The sequence below is a fragment of the Bacillus rossius genome, chromosome 13, assembly GCF_032445375.1.
Source record: "Bacillus rossius redtenbacheri isolate Brsri chromosome 13, Brsri_v3, whole genome shotgun sequence".
NCBI lineage: Eukaryota > Metazoa > Arthropoda > Insecta > Phasmatodea > Bacillidae > Bacillus > Bacillus rossius.
In genome coordinates this window covers 17915199-17936251 of record NC_086340.1, presented here as the reverse complement: position 1 = coordinate 17936251, position 21053 = coordinate 17915199, and the positions used below count along the sequence as shown (strand labels likewise).

Genomic DNA, 21053 nt, shown 5'->3' with positions numbered 1-21053 from the left:
AACGTGAGAACACGTGAATTTTGGCTCGTTACAGAGGTTAGATGTTCACACAGTACTGGTGACTGTTAAAAGACTAGCTCACTTTTTTTTAAAAGTGAAAACTTCTTCAGCCGCGTTGAGCGATTTTTGGTAGGGGCAAAACTTAAGGGTTCGCATCACCGACATGCTAGTGACGTGTTGCGCCAGACTGTTGAATCGCAGCGGCCTGTGTACATGTATACGCATATATACACTAATACATTGTATATACTCGACTGTATCATTTGCGTGTTGGACTCTTTTTGGATGGGTAAAATCTTGTGGGTTCGCATCACTGACATGCTATAGTAGCAGTAAGTGAAGTTAATTCGACCACGTGAATACATGACCTAGGTCTGACATCACTGGTGAGTCATAGCTAGGTAATGAATTGTTACGTAATAATTGTTACATACCACTGACATCTGTTGTGACTAAAAAAAAATGATGTAAGGTTAAATGATATGCTGACATCGTACTGATATAATACCAAAAACATTATCTTACGTACATTTGACGTAGAAATGATGTCATATTACACATTTAAAAAAAAAGTTTTAAGTTTTCACTTCTGTTGACAGTCCCCATGACTGGCTTTTTTTTTATTGTGTGATTTGAAAATGTTTACACTGAATATTACTGACGCAGCCCAGCAGAATAATTTTCCCCGGAGGCCCTTGGTTTCTATCGATGACTCTGGTTTTAGGTTCTAGACCCGGGGAAGGAATTGGTGTTAAATTTGTATTCGTAATATGTCAAACTAAAAGAAAATATGCAATTAAAAATGTGAATGTCAGTAAAAAAAAAGTCATCGGAATGGTTGGCTGGTCGTCGATGAAAATTACCGACGACCAAACATTTTAGTAAGAATAATTGAGTCACGTGACTCGCTTCCCACCAAAGACGGTTCGGGTTCGACCCCATAGATATCGTGCAAGTTGGAAACGTGGCGTATGTTTCCGCAAGCCGGTGTTTTTTTTTTAAGTTATACTTCTAATGCGACTTCCAACAAGGTTGCGTTAAACGTTTAATGCTCCTGGGGAGAGGGAATAGAAAGAGAGCGAGAGTGAATGCTATTGTAAGGAACTAAGTAGAGAGTAAGAAAAAAAATAAAGATCCTGACAGTTTGTAGTGTCGCCATATTTGTTTCAATTTTCAATACCCTTTTTGTATACTACAATTTAAATTGCATAAAAAAATCATGTTTCATACACACAAATAGTGAGTGTGTGTCATTTCTCTATGTCCGCGAGGTCTCGCCGCGTCAATTTTCTCCTTGGGGCGAACCCGTTCGCTTACTTAAATAAACAGCTTTTATCGTTAAATGATTTCATGATTTATTTCATGAAAATCTGCTCTCATATAAAAGTTAGTTTTATAGACATTCAATAGGTCTCTCTCTCTCTCTCTCTCTCTCTCTCTCTGAAAATCAATCTATGAATCGTTACAAATTTATTTCCTTTATTTTTTTAGTTTGATTTGATACAATATGATTTCACTAAAAAGCAGTTTCTACCCCTTCCTATTTTTATTTCCACATTACGAAGTTTCACTTCTTCCGCGCGGAGGGACTCCACGCACTATTTTTGCATGCAATTAAAAACTATTTTTTAATGATGCCAAATAAGTATAACTTCTCACGCGCGTACCTAAGTACACGCACCCATTATTTTTTTTCCGGCGTGCCTCCGTCCCTCCTCCCTCAACCCATTCACTTCGGAACTATCATCATCCGTAATGGTCCCCGCGTCGAAGAGCCGTTACTTCACGATCAATCCATTCATTCGTCTCAAACCACACGATTCAATGGTACACGTCAAGGCATTGCAAAATCAAGTCGTGGTAATTCAGGGCCGTTTTGGGAAATCTTGAGGCATGTGGCAATATGGCCTATGAGACCCTTTCAGTTATTGTCGTGTAACAATTTGATCTTCACAGCGTATAATACAGTTATGTTATGTTCAACAATTTAAGCTTCACAGCATTATAATACAGTTATGTTATGTTCAAAGTTTGTACAGGAATACATATTTTGATTCTCTCAGAAGTTAGCTGAAACTAAAACCTATTCGTGTATATAAGCTCTAACGTGATAGATACAAGTTTGATTGTAATGGTTTACACGTATGGATAAAAAAAAAAAGCTGGAATACTATTTCACTAACAAAGACTTGTTGACAGTTTTATTTATGAAGTGAAAGAATAGTAGGTATGCAAAATTCTGAAAAAAAGTTAATGGCCTGTGATAAAATTCCAAATATGGTTTCCCCTGCGTGGTAAAATAAGCCCTAATTCTGCAGTCGTGGCGTGTTAATATTATTGAAAGAGTAATTGACATCAGTAGTGAACGCAGTTGAGCTGTCACGAAGCCTCGTTATGCCAGCGTTGTGGACAGGGCTTCTTGTTTCAACGTTAGTTCTCATTTTCTTAACCAAAGGGGTTTCTTCTAACATTTTTTTTTAAATACATGATTAAATATAAATTGCCATTAATTGTTTGTAAAATTCATTTTTTTTCCTTCTACTAAACAGGTCCTTATTTAACGTTTTTTTTTTTTTTTTAAATGAAAATAAGGTCAAATTTTTATGTCAAACCTAGCATGTACTGAAATCATGATATCGTGCGGTATACAGTTTTGGATTAACCATTCGTGTGTAGGTGTTTGTCTGAAAACCCGTTATTTTTGGTATATAATTTATAAATCGATAAAAATAAGGTTTTCGGAGTATTTGCGACGACGCGATACTTCGGAGGGCTGCGAGACCTTCCCGGGTCGGAACTGGGCAGGTGTTCAGGACAGAGGTCGACCTGCGGTGATCAGCGAGAGGCCGGTGGCGACCTGCAAGGGCGGTGTGGAGTTGGCGAGCGATGGCGGGCGACGAGAAACGGAGAATCGTGCGTCGGGACGGTGTTGTGTGCGTGGCGGGACGGATCGAGCGAACGAGTAGCGCGAGACTGTGGGTGTTATGTTGTGACACAGGTGCGCTCCGCCATCTTGGATTTTCCCATACTTTTTTTTGCGGTAATTCTAATTTTTTGAACCATTTATGGTATGATTTTCTCAATTTTTTTTTTTTTTGGCACGTAAAGACATTAATCATACGTTACCTCCCAGACCTTTTGTATAGCTTGTTGCAACCACATATTTACTAAATTTCATGATAATCGCACAAGTTCACAAGTGTTGACTTAAACAAGTAGCCAAAAACTTAAGTCCTATGCCATGTCAAAACAAATAAAATAAATCGCACGGAAGCTTGATTGTGAGCGAAAATTATTACAATAATTACAATATAACATTTAGTCGTATATTGCACAAAGTGAGATTGAGTTTATTATTAGATACAATGATGCAAGCTATATTGATAAAGGACAGAAAATAATTCCGCCGTTAGCTATACTAAAAAAACTTAATAAACAGCTGAAGGCACACTACACATGTGAAAGTGTACCCAAACGTAAAACGAAATTTTGTTTTTCAGCATAAAGATTTACCAAGTAGTTTTTTATTTTTTTAATTTTTTAAAAGGTTTACTTCTGTAAGGTTTCCGTTTTGCTGTCCATCTTGCGGCACGACACGACGACGAAATGAGAAATAGAAATAGAATCAACTTCTTGCAAGCTTCGGTGGCTTCCAAGCTTTTGTGGTGTTGACGTCACGGCGACCTTGTATTAGATTGTCTGCCGAGCGTGTCGTGATAGTCGTGGCATTGTGACTCCAGCTTTAAGAGCTCATTAAATTATCATAATTTTGGACACTTGGCGTGATGTCATTACCACTGTTAGTTGATATTAAGTAGGCATGCGTTGAGGAGATTTGAGACGAATCATAAAACGCAAGCGAAGCATCGTGATAAATCCACAGGAGAAGCACCCGAACAAGAGTAATGTCATGAAAAATTAAATAACAGACATGGCATGGAAGGAATTACGATGGAAGCAGGTTAATAACCATGCAAAAATATTTCGTACTAAATTTGGCAGGGAAAAGCTACTAGATGCGAAGAATAAGTACTTGATTGTTGTTTTCTATTGTTTTACACTATTTAGACAATTTTGCCATATTATTACGCTGGCCACTGAGCTAACTAAAAATTTTAAAAGGAAAAAAAAAAGAAGAGATATAACTCGACTTATTATAAACGTGTATGAATATTTACGACTCTGCATGCAGTCTCGAATGTAACAAATATATGAATTGTAGATCACTCTTACGCTTGACACTTTCATTGGTTTACTATATGTTCCTAGTATTTAGTATTTGAATTAATAGTTTTATAGGAATTGAAATGATTGTGCATTAAACTCAGGGACGAACACAGCTTTGAACATTGGTAGGAGCGAATGACTTGATGATTTTGGATAGTATGAAGTACCTCCCAGTTTGATTAAATGGAAAGTCCAAAATTGTTTTAAATAATAGCCCCCAAAAATGCTATTTTTAAAGAATTTATGGTCTCTTTAAAATTCATTATCATTGCTATGAAGCAGCTTATTTGTTCTATCTACAGTTTATTGTAATTCAATTTTATTTTGGGTGTGTATTGGCTCCTCCCATTCGACCGCCACTGAATAAATTTACACACACACACACACACACACACACACACACACACACACACACACACATATATATATTTTCACTTTCATAGGGTTCTAAGTCATTTTTTCACGGCTGTAGCTGATGAAAACTTGAATTTTTTTTTGTGAAAATATTTACTACAACCAAAATAGTTTTTTAGTTAGTTTCTTAATTTTCTTTTGTTTAATGCCACTGCTGAAAATGTTTTTTTTTTTCAGTTGCTGCTTTTGAAAAAAAAAAGACAGCTTTGGCACGTTGTTAAAAGAGGAAAAATTTACTCTCGTACAGCGTTTTTAATTAATTATATATATATTTATTTAATAACGAGTCTTTTGTACCTGCCAGAGTTGTGTAACATCTAACCTTGGTAACGAGCCAATTCATGTGTTCTCATTTTGCAACGAAACTTCTAATACGGAACTGGGACACGAAATTAAACGTAAAATTCTTTAAAATAATGCGAGTGTGATGGATGTACGCATTTTGTGTTTTCAACTAATTTTTCTGGACGCGAATCACATGTAGTTTCCGCACCAGCCCGATAGAATTCGCTGCCGGAGCAACTACGTCGACAATCGAATCATTCAATTTGCAGACCGAAATTTTAAACTATATACAGGATGTCCAAAATTCATGTTACAGCGCTTAAGGGTAGAAAGCTCTTATTATTTGAAACCATTTTTGCCAATAAACATGTTGCCGGAAACGCGTATTTAAGCCCCTGTAGCCCCAGAAAGAGTCAGCGTAGGCAACCCGTTGTAGAATGTTATGTTGTGGATGTGTGGGCGTCCGAGTAGAGAAATAACCTTTTTAACCGTGGCACAGATTTTAATTTCACTCTGAAATCAATCACAGCTTCGGCTTTGTTTCACAACATTGAAATTGTTGCATACATTTTAACAACGTGACAGCCTAAAGCAACGGCTCAAAAACACGCCCACCTTGAGCGACACAGAGGTGGCAACGGCGAATCATGTTTTCACGGATACGCTGGAGCATGTGTGGAGTCGACCTTATGATTTCGAACGCTTCAATGATTCGCGGTGTAAGCTCTTCTACCGTTTCTACTGGCGTAGCGTAGATAAGCCCTTTTACGTAACCCCACAGAAAGAAATATAACGGGGTTAGGTCCGGTGACCTTGGCGGCCATGCGACAGAGCCCGCTCGTCCAATCCATCCGTTTGGAAATGTTTGGTTTAAATACTCTCGCACTTGCAGGGAAAAATGAGGTGGTGCCCTGTCATGTTGGTACCACATCACACGTCGGACATGCAATGGAACCTCTTCAAGAAGACCTGGTAGTTCGTTCTGAAGGAAGAGGAGGTATCCGGCGCCGGTAAGTCGTGGCGGAAGAAAAAAAGGCCCGATGAGTACGCCGTCAACAATACCGGCCCACACATTAACTGAAAAACGTTCCTGGCGAGCTGTAACACACGTTGCATGCGGATTGACATTATTCCAAACATGACTGTTGTGCGAATTGAGAATAGCGTCTTGAGTGAACTTGGCTTCATCGCTGAATAAAACCGCTAACTCGGGGTTCCTCAATACTCTTCGAATGTACCAACGAGAAAAGGTCATGCGAAGAGGTGTGGTGTAAAAAATTACCCCGTGCGGGGGCAAACAGCCCACGTCCATCTCTACCTGCACCGCCAGTTACAAGCATTATTTTTCAACCCCGCTAACCTTGACTTCGCCAAGGTCACTTGCGTAAATGCAGTAGAGACGCAAAACTAAATTACAAGTTTGATTGGGTGTGCAGTAGGTTATTGCAGCGTTCAAAACAATTACATTATATGCAAACATTTAAATTTATTCCCGATAAATTAGAATACATGAACTACAGACAAGTAAAAAAAAAATATGTGAAAAATGACATAAAATTTACAAATGCTATACGTGACGCCCGGCCGTAGCGATCACGTTAGCTGAGGCACAAAAAACCTTGCCATCGCATGAGTCTAAGTCTGTCCATCGCCGCACGAGGGAGGGGAGGGAGAGTCCACACGAAATCTTGGCTAGCGTCCCAAAAACAACCTCTTCTTTCACCATTAATAAAATTAAAGTTTTACTTACATTGGTGCTCGCCGTGCAGTAGAAATTTACCAAACTGTACCGCCTCGGGTACCCGGGCTGTAGACTGGGCGTAGATGACCATGTTGCACAGTCAAATGGCGCCGGTCGACGCACTTCGGGGCGTGGTGGATTAACACTCGCGACTTGCGAAAAAGTTTAAAATCGTTGACGCGAAATACGTTGCCGTACATTCCAAATTATCGAAAATATAATGCAGCTGATGCGGGCCGCGGCAACGATAACTCCGCGTAGCAGTGTCCATGGTTAACCGTTCATACCGAAGTGTGGGTCGCGTCCCAACTCCCGAGCACGGAGTTACCCTGGGATCTCATATTCACAACTGACCCGCCGTCGGTCAACGCCCGCAAGCTTCTCTCGACTAGACTAGACTGCCCACAGTCCAAACTGTCCGCTCGCCGCATACGTCACACTCCCGTGACGTCATCCACCTCCCACCGCTAATTTCCCCCTCTCTCATGCATGGACAAGTCCATTCAGTAGGGGTCAATGGCCGCACGGTAAACCACAATACTTGATTAAATATTAACTAAAACTAGTAAAGACATATAAAAATAAATATAAAAACATTACTTAAAAAATTACGTTAAAATTATAATTAAACATAATAAACACTAAACATAATCACATGAGACACCTGAAGTGTCTCAACCTCCCTGACAAAAAAAAAATAAAAAAAAATATAATACCCCTTTGAGTTATCTAACTATTAGGTCCGCATAAAGTAAGTAACACTAAAAGCAACACGTAGAAGACGAAGTAAGAAAGACTCAAAAGAGCCGAGAAAGAGAAAAACATTAAACTAAGACACAGAATGCAAACTCGAAATAGCACCAAACATTAACTGTAAAGCGCGACCCATAGCTTAACTCTCCAAAGGTTTTACAAAAAAAATTAAACTAAACTAAAATAATTTAATCCTGAATATAAATTTAACCATTAAAAAAAAAATACAGCGGCCATGAAACTTTTTTTCCAAAACAAATTTTCCACAAATGGCTATTGGTAACTTAGATAAACGTCTAATACATACTAAATTTATTAGAGTCCAAAAATCCAGCTACCTGCCAAAATCACGGCAAACATTACAATATGTAAATATAAAAGACTCGCTAAAACACTTTCGAAAATCACGAAATATATTCTTACAATCATAATTTAAATATAAATATAGATATGAAAGTATATAAATTTTCTCACTTATTTACATCACAACTCCTTTATATGAATTGGAAACCAAATTACATTCGGACTACCCCCGACAATAGGGCTTCAACTGCGAAAGGTGAGCTTTTTTCACGCGAAAATGGTTCCCACATTCTTCTAACAAAACGGTAACGGGCCCCAAAAATTTCTTAATTACATAAGGACCCCCAAAGGCATACATCAATTTCGCCGTCTTACGCTTTCCTTTATCGCTGAGATGGTGCTCCCTACACAAAACTTCCTGGTTTACAGTAAACGGGTTCGGCAACTGCCCTTTATTATACTGACCCCTAACTACTTCCTTACTCTTTTCCAAATTTATGGCGACATCTACCCACACTTCTTCCAACTTACGTGGGCTATGAATTAACAAATTCTCTGGCGAAATGCCCCACACATTTAATAGGGGTTGGCAGATGTCTCGCCCCAAGAATATTAACGCTGGCGTAAAGCCAGTAGCCCCATGCTTGGTCATATTAAAAGCCATATTTAAAAAAATTAAAGGCTCATCCCATTTTTGATGGTCTTTCTCACTAAAGATTGTCATCGCTATTTTCACATTTTTATTTACCCTTTCAACAAGATTTGGGTTCGGATAATAAGGACTCGTTTTAATGTGTTTAATACCCCAATTAAGACACATGCTTTGAAACAGCTGACTGCAAAAATAACTGGCGTTATCCGTTACAACCTGTTCGGGCCCACCAAACAAACTCCACACCTTCTCCACAAGGGCTTTTATAATCTGGCTACTTTTCATATCCCTCAACGGCAAAAATACGCAATATTTACTAAAACCATCAACCAAAATTAACAAACAACTATTCCCTTTCGTCGACCTGGGTAAAGGACCGAAAACATCTAAAAATACCCTCTGCCAGGGGCGCGTAATACTTTCCTCACTATGGTACCCAACTTTTCTATTTTGAGGTTGTTTCGCCAACTGGCAGGAGACACATCCTTTAACATATTTTCTTACGTCCTCTTTAATGGTAGGCCAATAAAAATTATCAGAAATTTTGTCTAAGGTTTTTTCGACGCCGTTGTGAGCTCCAACTTGTGAGTCATGAAAATAACGCATCAACATATTGACCAACGCACGTGGCACATACAACCTCCTCTTTCCCCCTTTACTGTAGTGCAGTTTTTCATTGTGAATCTCAAAATTTTTGTATTGGGGGAGTTGAATATTTTCCCGGATTTTTCTTACCTCCTCATCTTTATCTTGCCATTCCTTTAAATCAACAAAACCCTCTGGGAAATTTCCTAATACATTACAAACATCAAAATTCTCCTCACTCTCTTCGTCTGACCTTTCACCTACTTCTTCCATCTCCTCGGCATTATACATACGCGATAGCGCATCCGCTACCACATTCTCAGACCCTTTGACATGCTTGATTTTAAAATTAAATCTACTTAAGCGCATTACCCACCTCCCAATCTTACCCAACTGACGGGGTTGGGTAAACAGCCACGTCAATGCCTGATTGTCGGTGCACAAATCAAACTCTGCATGCTCTAAAAACGTCTCTAATCTCTCCAAGGCATAAATACAGGCCAGCGCCTCCTTTTCATATACGATGTACTTCTGTTCATGTTGGTTTAGGGTACGACTGATGTACCTTATAGGTTGCATTCCCAGGGGGCCTTCCTGCAATAATACTCCTCCCAAAGCCAAACTCGAGGCATCAACCTGCACCACAAACCTCTTTTCAAAGTCGGGCAAGGATAAAACAGGCGGGCTTGAAATTGCTATTTTGAGTGCTTTAAACGCCTTTTATTGTTCCTCCCCCCACTCAAAGGGTATCCCTTTCTTTTTCAAGTTATTTAAGGGGGCACAAAGTTCCGAATAATTCGGGATGAACCTGCTAAAAAACCCAATCATCCCCAAAAATCTCATAACCCCTTTAACATTTTTTGGAGGAGGATAACTGACAATAGGCGAGATTTTCAAAGGATCCATCACTAATTTACCCTCACCAATAATGAAACCTAAAAAATGTATTTGCCGCTTTGCCCAACAAATTTTTTCAGGATTTAGGGTAAACCCAGCCTCTCTCAATTTACCTAACACTATGCTTAAATGCTCAATGTGCTCCTCCAAACTATTTGAATACACGCAAATATCATCCAAAAAATTCAGAGCAAACTTGTATTGCACGTCCTGCAAAATGTTTCCTAAGATTCTTGACAGACATTGAGCCCCAAAATTCACCCCAAACGGCACGCGGGTCCACTCATAATGTCCCCAAGGGGTGATGAAACCAGTATATTTTCGGCTCGATTCATCTAAAATACATTGATGGAAAGCAGCATTTAGGTCCAAGATGGTAAAAAACTTAGCCTTTCCTAGGTATTGAAAAATAGTATCTATTTTTGGTAATGGGAACGGATCAAGCCTAATCTTCTGATTCAAAAGACGGTAGTCCAAAACAATACGAAATTCGCCAGCTTTCTTCTTCTTTACTAAATATGCGGGTGATGCGTAATTCGACTTTGAGGCAGTTATTATACCTTCTTTTTGCAAATCCTGAATAATTTCCCTAAAGGCTTTCATTTTTGGGGGCGAACACTGGTATGGTACACATTTAATGGGGATATCGTCCGTCAACTGAATTTTATAGGGGTCCAAAACACATTTACCTACTCTTTTGGTAATGACATCCTGAAATTCATCAATCACTCCCTGAATTTTCTCAACTTCGCTTATACTCAACCTTTCTCGGCACCCCTCTATCCCTCCACAAATTACCTGTTCGCTACCCTGGGGTTTTTCCAATCCAATACGATACTTTGGTGCAAAACCGAAACTTAACCTACGAGCCCGGCAATCAATAACCGCTCGAGTATCACTTAAAAAATCAATTCCCAATATCATTTTATACACCAAATTAGAAATCACATAAAATTCCCGATCCCACGAGAATTTATCCACTTTTATATGCATGATTACTTTCACAACACTCTTATGAATTTTCCCATCAGCTGTTTGCACCTGTATACCTTCCCCTCTCTCTACAATATGCCCAACTCGTTTCTCTTGTTTCAGGCATTGCTCAAAAAATTCTTCGCTCACGAAACTCTTACTCGCTCCGGTGTCTACAAGGGCTTTGACTGTATTCTTACCCACTTCTACCTCCACACATAAATTATTTCCACTTCGCATCACTAACAGATGGTGCTTATCTTTAAATCGAAAATGATTAAGTTTCAGCTTCTGCCAACATCTACTTGTTAAATGACCACTTTTACCACAGAACCCGCAATGCTTCTTACCACTCCTCCATTGCTTACACCATTTTTGTACATGTCCCATCTTACCACAACAAAAACAAATTTTATTAGAAGTACCCACATAACCATTCCTACGAAAACACGTATCTCTTATATGACCTTTTTTCTTACAAAAATCGCATATTAAGGGCGTCGCCCTAAGCTGAGAATTTTCCTCACTGGACCTTTCCCTAGAAAGTTCTACACCACTATTTTTGCCTCCCACCTCCATTAAGGCATTCCCGGTTTCTATTTCCTGAGCGGCCGCACTAACTTCCCCTTCGCTGGACCTCCTGCTATCATAATTTACATTATCCACTTCCACCGCCCGGTCCATTAATCCCGAAATACTTTCCGGCCTCTTAACAAACGAACATTCCACTCGTATTTCAGGGACCATATTTTCAATAATCATAGAAATAACTTCGTGATCCAAAAATCTCACTCCAAATATTTTTACGTGCCTAAGGACATCGACCACGAATTGCGCAGTACTTTCTCCACGCTTCTGAAAACGACTCACATACTCGTGTATCAAACCAAATTTAACTCTCCTCGGGCACAAATTCTCCCACAACATCTCACGAACTTGCGGCCAACTACGCTTTTCTACCAATCTGCGCGCAATAATTTCCCTCATTAGGCCGGTACTTTTCCCCAAAAGGCACCTCAACATACCATAATCATCACAAAAAAATTTTGTATCATTCAACATTTCGACTTCAAGCAATATTTTCCTCAACTCATCACCATTATTGGCCTCTAATCGCGGCAAGTTTTTCAACATGTTGACACCAATAGTTGCCAGTACATCGGCTGCCAAATCCCGTTCACGAGCATTCTCAGGGCTTTCCACAAATGACCACTCGTCTCTCCCGTTTAGGTATTCGACTAATTTAAGACGTAATAAGTGCACGTCATCATCGTTCTCTACCATTCGCCCTGCGGCATGCAATTTGGCAATTAACTGCTCCCTTTCTAAGTTGAATACCCAGCTGTTCGCCATGTCTAGGGTGGACCGAATCAATGACAAATGTAAAACTACTGCAACTGCAATAACCAATGCAACTCTAAAAGCAGAGTGGCGCACTTGTGGGGTGTAAAAAATTACCCCGTGCGGGGGCAAACAGCCCACGTCCATCTCTACCTGTACCGCCAGTTACAAGCATTATTTTTCAACCCCGCTAACCTTGACTTCGCCAAGGTCACTTGCGTAAACGCAGTAGAGACGCAAAACTAAATTACAAGTTTGATTGGGTGTGCAGTAGTTTATTGCAGCGTTCAAAACAATTACATTATATGCAAACATTTAAATTTATTCCCGATAAATTAGAATACATGAACTACAGACAAGTAAAAAAAAAAAAATATGTGAAAAACGACATAAAATTTACAAATGCTATACATGACGCCCGGCCGTAGCGATCACGTTAGCTGCGGCACAAAAAACCTTGCCATCGCATGAGTCTAAGTCTGTCCATCGCCGCGCGAGGGAGGGGAGGGAGAGTCCACACGAAATCTTGGCTAGCGTCCCAAAAAACAATCTCTTCTTTCACCATTAATAAAATTAAAGTTTTACTTACATTGGTGCTCGCCGTGCAGTAGAAATTTACCAAACTGTACCGCCTCGGGTACCCGGGCTGTAGACTGGGCGTAGATGACCATGTTGCACAGTCAAATGGCGCCGGTCGACGCACTTCGGGGCGTGGTGGATTTACACTCGCGACTTGCGAAAAAGTTTAAAATCGTTGATGCGAAATACGTTGCCGTACATTCCAAATCATCAAAAATATAATGCAGCTGATGCGGGCCACAGCAACGATAACTCCACGTAGCAGTGTCCATGGTTAACCGTTCATACCGAAGTGTGGGTCGCGTCCCAACTCCCGAGCACGGAGTTACCCTGGGATCTCATATTCACAACTGACCCGCCGTCGGTCAACGCCCGCAAGCTTTTCTCGACTGACTGCCTAGAGTCCAAAATGTCCGCTCGCCACATACGTCACACTCCCGTGACGTCATCCACCTCCCTCCGCTAATTTCCCCCTCTCTCATGTGTGGACAAGTCAATTCAGCAGGGGTCAATGGCCGCACGGTAAACCACAGTACTTGATTAAATATTAACTAAAACTAGTAAAGACTTATATAAAAATAAATATAAAAACATTACTTAAAAAAATTACGTTGAAATTATAATTAAACATAATAAACACTAAACATAATCACATGAGACACCTGAAGTGTCTCAGAGGATAGTCCGCCGGACCCTTGTGTTGCACTTTTTGAAGGTGGTACGGGTACAAGAGTTGCTCATGAAGAACTCGCCAAACAGCCATTTTGTCAGCGTCCATATCGGAACCTTCTGCCCTTGTGCTTGTATCCGGACTCTCCTCAAATCTCTGAAGTACATATTCTTCAAAACTGGGAGTACGAACCCTGCGTGGAGCACCAGCATTTGGTCTTGTGACGGCACATGTACCAGTATCACGCATTCGCTGAGTAAGTCTTGCAAACATGGTGTGAGCTGGAATCCTACGACCCGGACATCGTTCTTCGTACAGACGACGGGCGGCTCGTCCATTTTGTCTAGCTTCCCCGTATACAAGCAGCATGTCCGTGTACTCACTAAACGTGTACTCCATTGAGCTCCACTAAAACGTCGACCTTTTCAGAACCACAGCGAAAGAAATGACACCACGAGTTTGCTTGTACGACAGAACAGTCAACGACAGACCACCAGTTGTATCAAAACACACTGCGACACTGCGATGTCACGCTGCGCAGTGCTATGGCATGGCACGAACGGAAGAAAAGAGGTGAGGGCGCCACCAACGGATGTAAAAAGGGGCGGGGGTCAGCATTCGACATCGTACAGTCCTCTCGAGCGCTGCCCGGCGTCGTAAACACGTAATTCACCACAGCATCGTCTGTCTCGCACAAAGCCCAACGGGTTGCCTATGCTGACTCTTTCTGGGGCTACAGGGGCTTAACTACGCGTTTCTGGCAACATGTTTACTGGCAAAAATGGTTGCAAATAATAAGAGCTTTCTACCCTCAAGCATTGTAACATGAATTTTTATACAGCCTGTATATGAAACGGCTCCGATAAAAGTGAAAAAGACATAAAAAAACTTCAGCTTTGGATCTTTTTTTAAACAATTTTATTAAAATACTGCCAATTTTGTCCAAATTCATTAAAACATTAATACTATAAAATTTCCCCTTTTTGGTTTTGTGAACTTTGGTTCGCGCCATTGGCCACAGATGGCTACACCGTGGTTACATAATTCCGTTACACGCGACTTCCGTTCCAGTCACGAAATTACTCCCACCAAATGTTGTACTCCGAGTGCTAAGATGGTACACATAAAAAAAAGGGTAAACGTTACTGAAGCACCAACAGATATTTGAAACGTGTTAGCTCTAGCACGTGAGTACTATCTTTGAATATAAGTATATACTGTATAGAATTCGCCAGCCCAGGATAAAATTTCTAATATGGTTTGAGGTAGTTGGTTAATTCACCGCCGCAATCGCCACCATCTCTAGGGCATCTCCCTAGCGGAGAAGTGTCGAACTCTTCAAACACCCCTTCCCCCTGTAGCAAGGTTCTAACCATGCTAACTGCTATTTTTCTTGTAGCAGCCAACCACGGTCTGACCACCATCTTTGCCTTGCTGGGTGGATCTTTAGGTTTCACCAGTTTATTAGAAAAGAACAAAAACAAGGTGTGATTCCGTCTGAAATATAATTACTCCATACTGAGGAAACTTATAACAGATACAAGAAAATATTAACGTACAATATTAATTGCATTCTTAAAAAGCTCTCAGGTATATTTTAAAAAAATAATTGGCCGGCCGTACAAGGAATTATCAAAAGTTTCATTTACTAAAAAAAAACATAAACCAATAAAAAAAAAACACATATGTCTAAACGTTCCCAGGATATATACTTAACGTCCAGAAATTATGTTTGTATTATTAACTTTGTTTGACGGCATAATTTAAAGAAAGTTCAAAAAAGGGCCAAAAGATACAGCAGCACCGGAGGTCGGGGCTTCGTTTCCCGGAGATCACGCGGTTACATGATGCCAGGGCGCTTGTGTCCTGTTGTGGAAGGGAGATGAAAATGCCAATTCGGCGTCCGGCTCTCGGACCCTGTCTGGAACAGTCCGAATCAAAACTGATCAGAACTTGTACACAGACAGTATACGGGGCAGAAAATGCCCGGAAAAGTTAAGGGGAGGTTGGGGAAAGTCACGGATCGTCACTCACCAGACAGGGGAGTTGGCTTCTGTTTACAGATGCGTCGCCAGCCAGAAAATGGATCCCGCGAATACGCGGCTGGGCGCGGTCGTTTTCATCATTTCAAAAAAAATTAAAAGAAAAATAACTATTACATTTTGTGCTACGCAGACGGACTAAACTACTTGAAAAAGATTATAGGGATAGCATCCCTTATTTAGGCGACTACATAGTCGGTTGCGGCCGGATGGAAGCTTTGCAGTGTCTCGTCGACTCGCCGATAATCGCAAAAAGGTCCGTCTGCAGTCGCGACGCGAAGTGTCTCGCGGAGAACCGCGTCTCGTAATTAAAAGTAAGTATTCTATCAACAGTGGAGGGGGTGACTGGGAGTCCGGACCGAAAGGTTCCGAAGTTTCCCGAGTGGGAGTCATAAAAAAACTCTGACTGATGTCTCGAAGTTGGTAGCACTGGCCGACTTTAGCACTACCTGTTGAGGGGTGTCTGAGATAAAAAGAGAATCTACTCGCCCAAGGCGTCTGCTTAAACCAAAGGTTAAAGGGACAGTCAGGTGCTACACTCTGGCGGCCTACAGGGTAAGTTGGCCGGGCGGTTAGAGAGTTTGCCGCTAGGTATCGTGTGTGGTCCATTTTGGCACACACATTTTTTATGCAAGGCGTCCTTGGAGACGGTCGCTGTCTGCTGGGGAGTATGACCGGTCATTGGCCTTAGGCGAATTCTTAGAACTGAGAGGGAAGAGGGGTGGAGAAAGGGGGGGGGGGGAAACGCAACGACGCTGGGAACAAGCATCCATGACGTGCTTTTCGAGGAGAGAACCTAATACGTATTCGTGACAGTAAAGGCTATGGTCAGCTCGCCTCTGAGAAATGGTAACAGCTCGTCCAGAGCTGCTATAGGCGGTTTTAGTCATGAAGTAAAGTAACGTTACAGGACTGGGACGTGCCTGTAAGCGAGGGAAATTTTAAACTGGCTGCCAGCAAAGCATTAGATATGCAAAATATCATATACGTCTCTGGGAAAGGTGCTTCAGACTACTGGCACAAAGTTTAACTAAGGGGAGAACACCAGCCTAACAAAGTGTAAATCGCCCTTTAGTAACCAAATTATAGAGCAAATAAAATTTCCAAAAATAATTTAAAATTATAATAAAATTAGAAAAAAAACGTGTCGAAATTCCTAATTTCCGGCACACCCCTCCCACTGAACGACCTTGAGCTGCAGTGAATGATGGTTGGGGTGGTGCGGGGAATGACAGCGGGCGACGGTGCTGCGCTCTAACGCGTAAATAACAACTAAAACGATACAGGGCGTTACGGCAGCGCACTGCAGCGGTGAAGTTCCCAAGCTGCTGCTCATACGCTCCTGAAAAACGTAGAGTAAATCCTATCCACTCGCGACTTCTATACAGTATATATATTCAAAGGTACTATCGGTGGAGGGCCTGGACGGAAGCGGTGTCGGCAGGTGGTGTCGGTGTCATCAGGTGACGAGACAATGTCGTGGCGGCGCAGCTCGAAGACACTAGTGCTCCTGTCGGCGGTCAGCACCACCTGCCTGCTGCTGCTGCTCGTGCAGGTGAACGAGATACGCCCGCCGTACGAGGTTGGCCCCACTGGAGCAGTTGGAGCCAACTGGAGGATGCTCAGCGCACAGGAGGTGCGTAACTAGATAGAATATTATCTTCAGATTACATTAAGGCCCCCGCCTACCTGGGCACACACAAGATGCGCAAAGCTTCAGGAAAATTAAAGCTATTTGAAAAAAATACTAAAGATACCCGAGTTTTTTGAAAAGCAATTAATAATTAGCTGAGGGTCGATAAGTAGTTTTTTTCCCAGATTATGTTTTAAACTAGCTAAAAGGCGTGTTTTAGAGTATTTTATAGATGTAAAACAACCGGTACAGATTCTTGAATGCACTTAAGGACCTTGAATTACACATTTATCTTCATCTCCGCCATGTAATGTTACGGTCACCACTCGAATTTCACAGGTATTCTGCGGACGACGAGAATTCTGCGCGCCAGTTCAGAGCCTTGTACTTAGATGCGATACCGCACTAGAAATATCGGCGAGCGTCGCGCTTATAATCCCACTAACACATGTACAACTGTGCCGGAAATTAGGTTTTTCGGCATGTTTTTATAAATTGTTCTTATAGTTTTAAATCATTTATAGATATTTTATTTTATATTTAATTTGGATACACAAGAGTGATTTACACGTTGTTAGACTGGTGTACTCTACTTAGTTAAACTTTGCGGCAGTGGCCGAGGCACATTTTCTCTGGGGCCAATCTGATCTTTTGCAAGTCTAATGAAGATGTTAGCAGCCAGGATGACATTTCTCCCGCTTGCAGTCACGCCAGGGCCTGTAACATTATTTCCCTGCATGACTAAATTTGCATACAACAGCTCTGGACGAGTTGTTACCACTTCTCAGAGCCCAGCTTACAGAAGCCCTTCCCGTCATGCATACGTCTTAGGTTCACTCATAGAAAGTCACGTTCGGGCGCGTTTTCCCATGCCGAGTGGTGTCTTTTAGTCCCCCCTTTTACCCCGCCCCCCTAGCGAGTGTCATTGAAGGTTCATGAACCCAGCTGGGCGAGTGGCCTGAGTAAAGGCCGTTCAACCTCCTGAACTGCGGTGCGATTTGGAGACACCCACGCCATCTAACGAGCTCCTTTAGAACTAACCACCTCATGGCCGACATAGAAGGGCCACCAGCGCTCCCTGTGTGCTTGAGATGAGTACTTCCATTCCCCCTCTCAGTTAGGCTGCCAGAGTGTAGCACTGGCTACAGCATATGAACACAGGCATCCACACCTCGACCTGGCTAGAGTCGATAGGCGGTTGTTTTCGGAGTTGCCACCTATATAGCGCCGTGGTCGCGCGAATTTTGTGTTAACCACTAGAGTTGTATTTTTTTTTCTCGCCCAGCCCCTTCGGGCATTTTCGGATACCTTCGGCTCACCCCCGCCTCCCAACCTTTGTTCCAGGGCGGAACACTGTTTTAAATTAAGACTCTTTCCGCGCGCATCGGCACTTCGGCGCGCGCGGTGCTTTCTGGCTGGTCATTTCGGAATCGTCGATGCTTGTCTCCGCCAAGAAGAACGCCGTCACTTGTACCATGTAGTCAACAGACTACGAGGGATGAACTCCCTAATTTAGATAGAATTATCTTTGAAAGATTTGTGCAATGGGAGTGCATGACTTGATGTAAGTTTATGGACATACGCCATTGCTAAAAACTTTTTCTGTTGAAGAAAAACTAAAAACTAAAAAATAAATAAATAAATAAATAAAACCCAAAAAATCCAGACTTGCTGAACATACATGGGAAAATAGCCACAAAATTCTCTGGGAAGACTCCACACCACTCATACAGGAATCAGATTAAAGAGGAAAATCAAAGAATCAGCCTTCATTATTAGCAATAAAAATATTTTCAGCCAGCAGAGCATCGCATTAAAAAATATGTGGATCCCTTTGATAAAGAGAGAAACATCCCTGCAGCACAAAACAATAGCCAATACTCAACCTACCATAACCAATCCGCATTAACTCCATGGTGTACAGTCAATGGGGAGACAGCTCGTCTGCCATTGGCTGAGCAAGATGTAGCCCTTTCTCTAATAAATACCCTCATTTTTCCAGCCCCTACTCAGCAACAAGCAGGAATAAGCCATTTCAGTTAAAGTAGTATTAACTAACTTGCAATCCCCATAGGCAGGAGGTAAAGGTCCATGTGGATCAGGTACTCCATAACAAATTGAAAAAAGTTCCTGGGCGGCACTCAATAGAGTGCTGGCACAAGGGCTCAAGCAGACAAAAAAAAAAAAAGGCCCCTACTCAGTCGCACCTGTGTTTTCGTACCATGTGCGTCTCTGCCTGAGGACGGGAGCAGATTGCAGTTCCCGAAACGTCGCTTGTTTCTGTTTTGGTAAAACTATTGTGTTCGTTTCGCCTTTTTGGTTTGTCGTGTTTTGTCTCGTTTCAACTGTTGTGCTGAATTATTTTGGGTTCAATATTTTTGTGCTGTCATCATTTGTGGGGTTTTTTAATCGTTCCATTCTGTTTTGGAAAACTATGGTGTTTGTTTCGTTTTTTTCGTTTTGTCGTGTTTTTGTTCCGTTTCAACCTTTGTGCTGAATTTTTTGGGTTCAATATTTCTGTGTCATCATCATTTGTGTTTTTTTTTTCGTTCTCTTAGTACATTTTGTTTTTTCTTTGTTTTGTTGACCATATTCCTGTTACGGAATATTTTGTGGTGTTTATATCCTTGTTGACAACAACAATTTTTTGCTTAATTTTGCGTTTTTTTTGTCTTTTTTTTGGGTTTTATTTATTTATTTATTTATTTATTTTTTAGTTTTTAGTTTTTCTTCAACAGAAAAAGTTCTTAGCAATGGCGTATGTCCATAAACTTACATCAAGTCTTAGATATAATTGTTTAGCCAGCCAGTAGAGTTTCATAGTTGAAATGTTAGAGTAGTTTTATTTTCTGATTTTATTTAAAATATATTAAATGATGAAATTCTGTGTAAAAATCGCGTCGCGTGTGTCGGGACTCCTATGCGCGTCTCCATCCTGAGTGACTGCAACATCCACCCTGCTTTGGTGAGTGTTAATTTTCGCTTCGCTAGATCCCCCCCACACCCTTTTCAGGCCTTTTGGGCCAATGTTTTTCGGGACTGTCTGCAAACAGGTCTTATTCGCAAGAATGGATCTGTTTTGCAGGCAGGGTCCGCGAGTCCCGGAATCCGAGAGCCGGATTCCAGCCCAAGATTCAAGGACCACCGTGCACGTAATAGTTTCCAAGCGACAGCTGGCAAGTAGCCGGCATCATGAGCCATTTCCCGCGGCAAGACCACCTCCCCAAGCTTCTGATTCTACTTTTTTTTTTTTTTTTTTTTTTTAAAGAATCGGAAAGCATGCCAATTTCTGACACCAAATGAAATTATTTAAAATTTATGTGTTAATATAAAAGTGCATAAGACAGCAAAAGCTTAAAACTAGTTCTGTTTTGTTAAATGTAAAATTTATTGTGACATTTTTAATATTGTAATGTAGCATTATGCCTTGTCATAGTAATTTACGGGCCGGCCCTAGTCAAACCATAGCTTACCTAAGTTTGCCCTAGTTTACCAAGGTTTACCCTAGATTAACCTAAATTAGTGTGATGGTTATGATATGTAACGGCGCAACTTAATCTATCTATGTGAATTTTTTTTATTTCTCGCCATGATGCTATGACTCTAGAGTAACGTCATAACCAAATAAGGTTCTTTGTCTTAATAAACGTAGTATGCCAATATACATTTTTGCAATTTCTATTTAAAACAAATAACGATCCTCTTTTCCCCCACTTGTTTTTAGGGGGAAATATAAATTGGTTTGTCTGGCCTCTCGTAGCTCCCTCTGATGTATAATTCTTGTTATATTTTTTACTCAGCTCTTTTTTGCTCACTCACTTCCAGTTTTTTTTAATCAGTCACTTGGGCATTTATATTTTTATATTGTAGCACGAAAGCCAGTTACACAACCCGTCTGGACGGGCACCTTAACGTCCTTGCCGGTAAAATTGAAGAGTCGCGGCTTCTGGGAAATAAGG

At 41.2% G+C, this 21053-nt stretch overlaps 1 protein-coding gene across 3 annotated transcripts in view; it reads left to right on the top strand.

Annotated features, from left to right (window-relative positions):
- The window catches only part of LOC134538293 (4-galactosyl-N-acetylglucosaminide 3-alpha-L-fucosyltransferase FUT6-like), a 73142-nt gene that overhangs the window by 36071 nt on the left and 16018 nt on the right, over window positions 1-21053 (top strand). The window contains exon 3 of one of the 3 annotated variants that reach the window (XM_063379475.1): window positions 16925-17097. The exons of 1 other annotated variant lie outside the window; for it this stretch is intronic. In XM_063379475.1, coding sequence (XP_063235545.1) covers window positions 16936-17097 — 162 coding nt within the window. In that variant the 5' untranslated portion in view covers window positions 16925-16935. Of the gene's footprint in view, window positions 1-16905; window positions 17098-21053 lie in introns of all 3 variants that reach the window. One more of the 3 variants, XM_063379474.1, reaches the window with a different exon arrangement.